We start from the raw sequence: 1508 nt of genomic DNA on the forward strand, positions 1-1508 counted from the left end.
AGAAACTTGCATTTATCTGCAGGTTTGTGAATTTTTATCAATTTTTTTGTTTGGTTCAACACCTTTCATGCCCATTAAAAAACTCATTTCTGTGTGGATTTTTCTGAAAAACGTTGAGTAAAGGTACAATAAATGTAAATTTTCAGGTGTCACGGACTCTTAAGCTAGGGAAATAACTACACTAATTTTACCTCTGAAAACAGGTGACCCCCACCTCCTTCATTCACAAATATCTCGACTTGTATTCATGATAACTGGATATTTTTTTCCTCCTAATAAAGACAAGTGAACAAGCTTTAAGCTGTTACCAATAACTCGACATGCCCAAAAATTGACGAGAGCCTGATTCCACCACGCTGCCTCACATATTAGATTTATTTTTTGGGGTGTAGTCACTCTGGAAACTTTGTTTTGGGGTGGGGGGACACTCTGGTGCTAACATATTAAACACATTATTAATAACGTGGTGTTGTATTTAGTTATAATTAACATTTTTTTTGAGAAAGTACGAACCTGAAGATCAACGTGGAATCTGCGCAAGGGCGGTAAATGCAAGTCTTGATTGTCCCCGTCCTTGCTCTGTCGGCGTGTGTTGGAGGTACGGGGGGTGGTCATGGTGGTAGAGGTTTGGCTCATCACCTTCTCCGTAAAGAATGACTTGATGCGCTTCTCCAGCAGAGCCAGACTCACATCGGAGGTCTCGTAGTCGTCGAAGCCGGAGTTACTGGACAGGAGCTGCTTGGTGAGCTCTGTGTTGACTCGCTCATTGACAAAGCTGAAATTAGTAAGAGCGAGAAAAAGGGACGTGGTGTGTACGAGGGAGAGGAGGAGGGTTGACATTACATAGGGTTAAGAGACTTTTGGGATTTTGTTTTTGTTTTTGTTTTTGGTGTTGTTGTTTTTTTGTTTTGTTGTTGTTTTGTTGTTTGGTTTTTTTGTTTGGTTTTTGTTTTTTTGTTTTTGTAAGTTTTACGACGCTTACCAAACAATTTGGCCACACAGAGGCCGAATGTTTGAGGAAATGCTATGCAAGAGAGTTGAAAACACAAATTAGAATGAGGAGAGATAAGGCCGATAGAGATGTTTAATATGATAGAAGAAGCAAACCACACCAGGCCACTTGCCAACCACCGACACTCGAGCTTCAGGAATACAGTCAGATAAAAAGCAAAAGAACAAAAAACAAGTGGGAGTGGAGGGATTAGACTGGCTTTGTCTATCGTACAAAGAATAAATATATTGATTTTTACTTGTGCATCCAACTACGCACTATCTCCCAACCATTGTCCCCTTTATAGAAATACAGACTTCTTTAGATTGCAGTCCAATTCACTGAAAGACGATATGTGTTTATAGATAAATAAATACACATGAAAAGGGGTAAGGTTGGTGGGGTAAACCTCGATAGAGAAAGAGATAGACAGAGAAAGATAAAATAAAAAGAGAGAGAGAGAGAAAGAGAGAGAGAGAGAGAGAGAGAGAGAGAGAGAGAGAGAGAGAGAGAGAGA

General features: G+C 39.9%; 1 protein-coding gene across 1 annotated transcript in view; it reads right to left on the reverse strand.

Moving 5' to 3' along the window:
- LOC101848372 overlaps positions 1–1508 on the reverse strand; it is a 56521-nt gene that overhangs the window by 6080 nt on the left and 48933 nt on the right. Inside the window, exon 14 of the mRNA XM_005104113.3 lies at positions 514–775. Within this exon, the coding sequence (XP_005104170.1) occupies positions 514–775 (262 nt within the window). The remainder of the gene's footprint in view (positions 1–513; positions 776–1508) is intronic.

This window comes from Aplysia californica, unplaced genomic scaffold (genome assembly GCF_000002075.1).
Source record: "Aplysia californica isolate F4 #8 unplaced genomic scaffold, AplCal3.0 scaffold00405, whole genome shotgun sequence".
NCBI classification, from domain to species: domain Eukaryota; kingdom Metazoa; phylum Mollusca; class Gastropoda; order Aplysiida; family Aplysiidae; genus Aplysia; species Aplysia californica.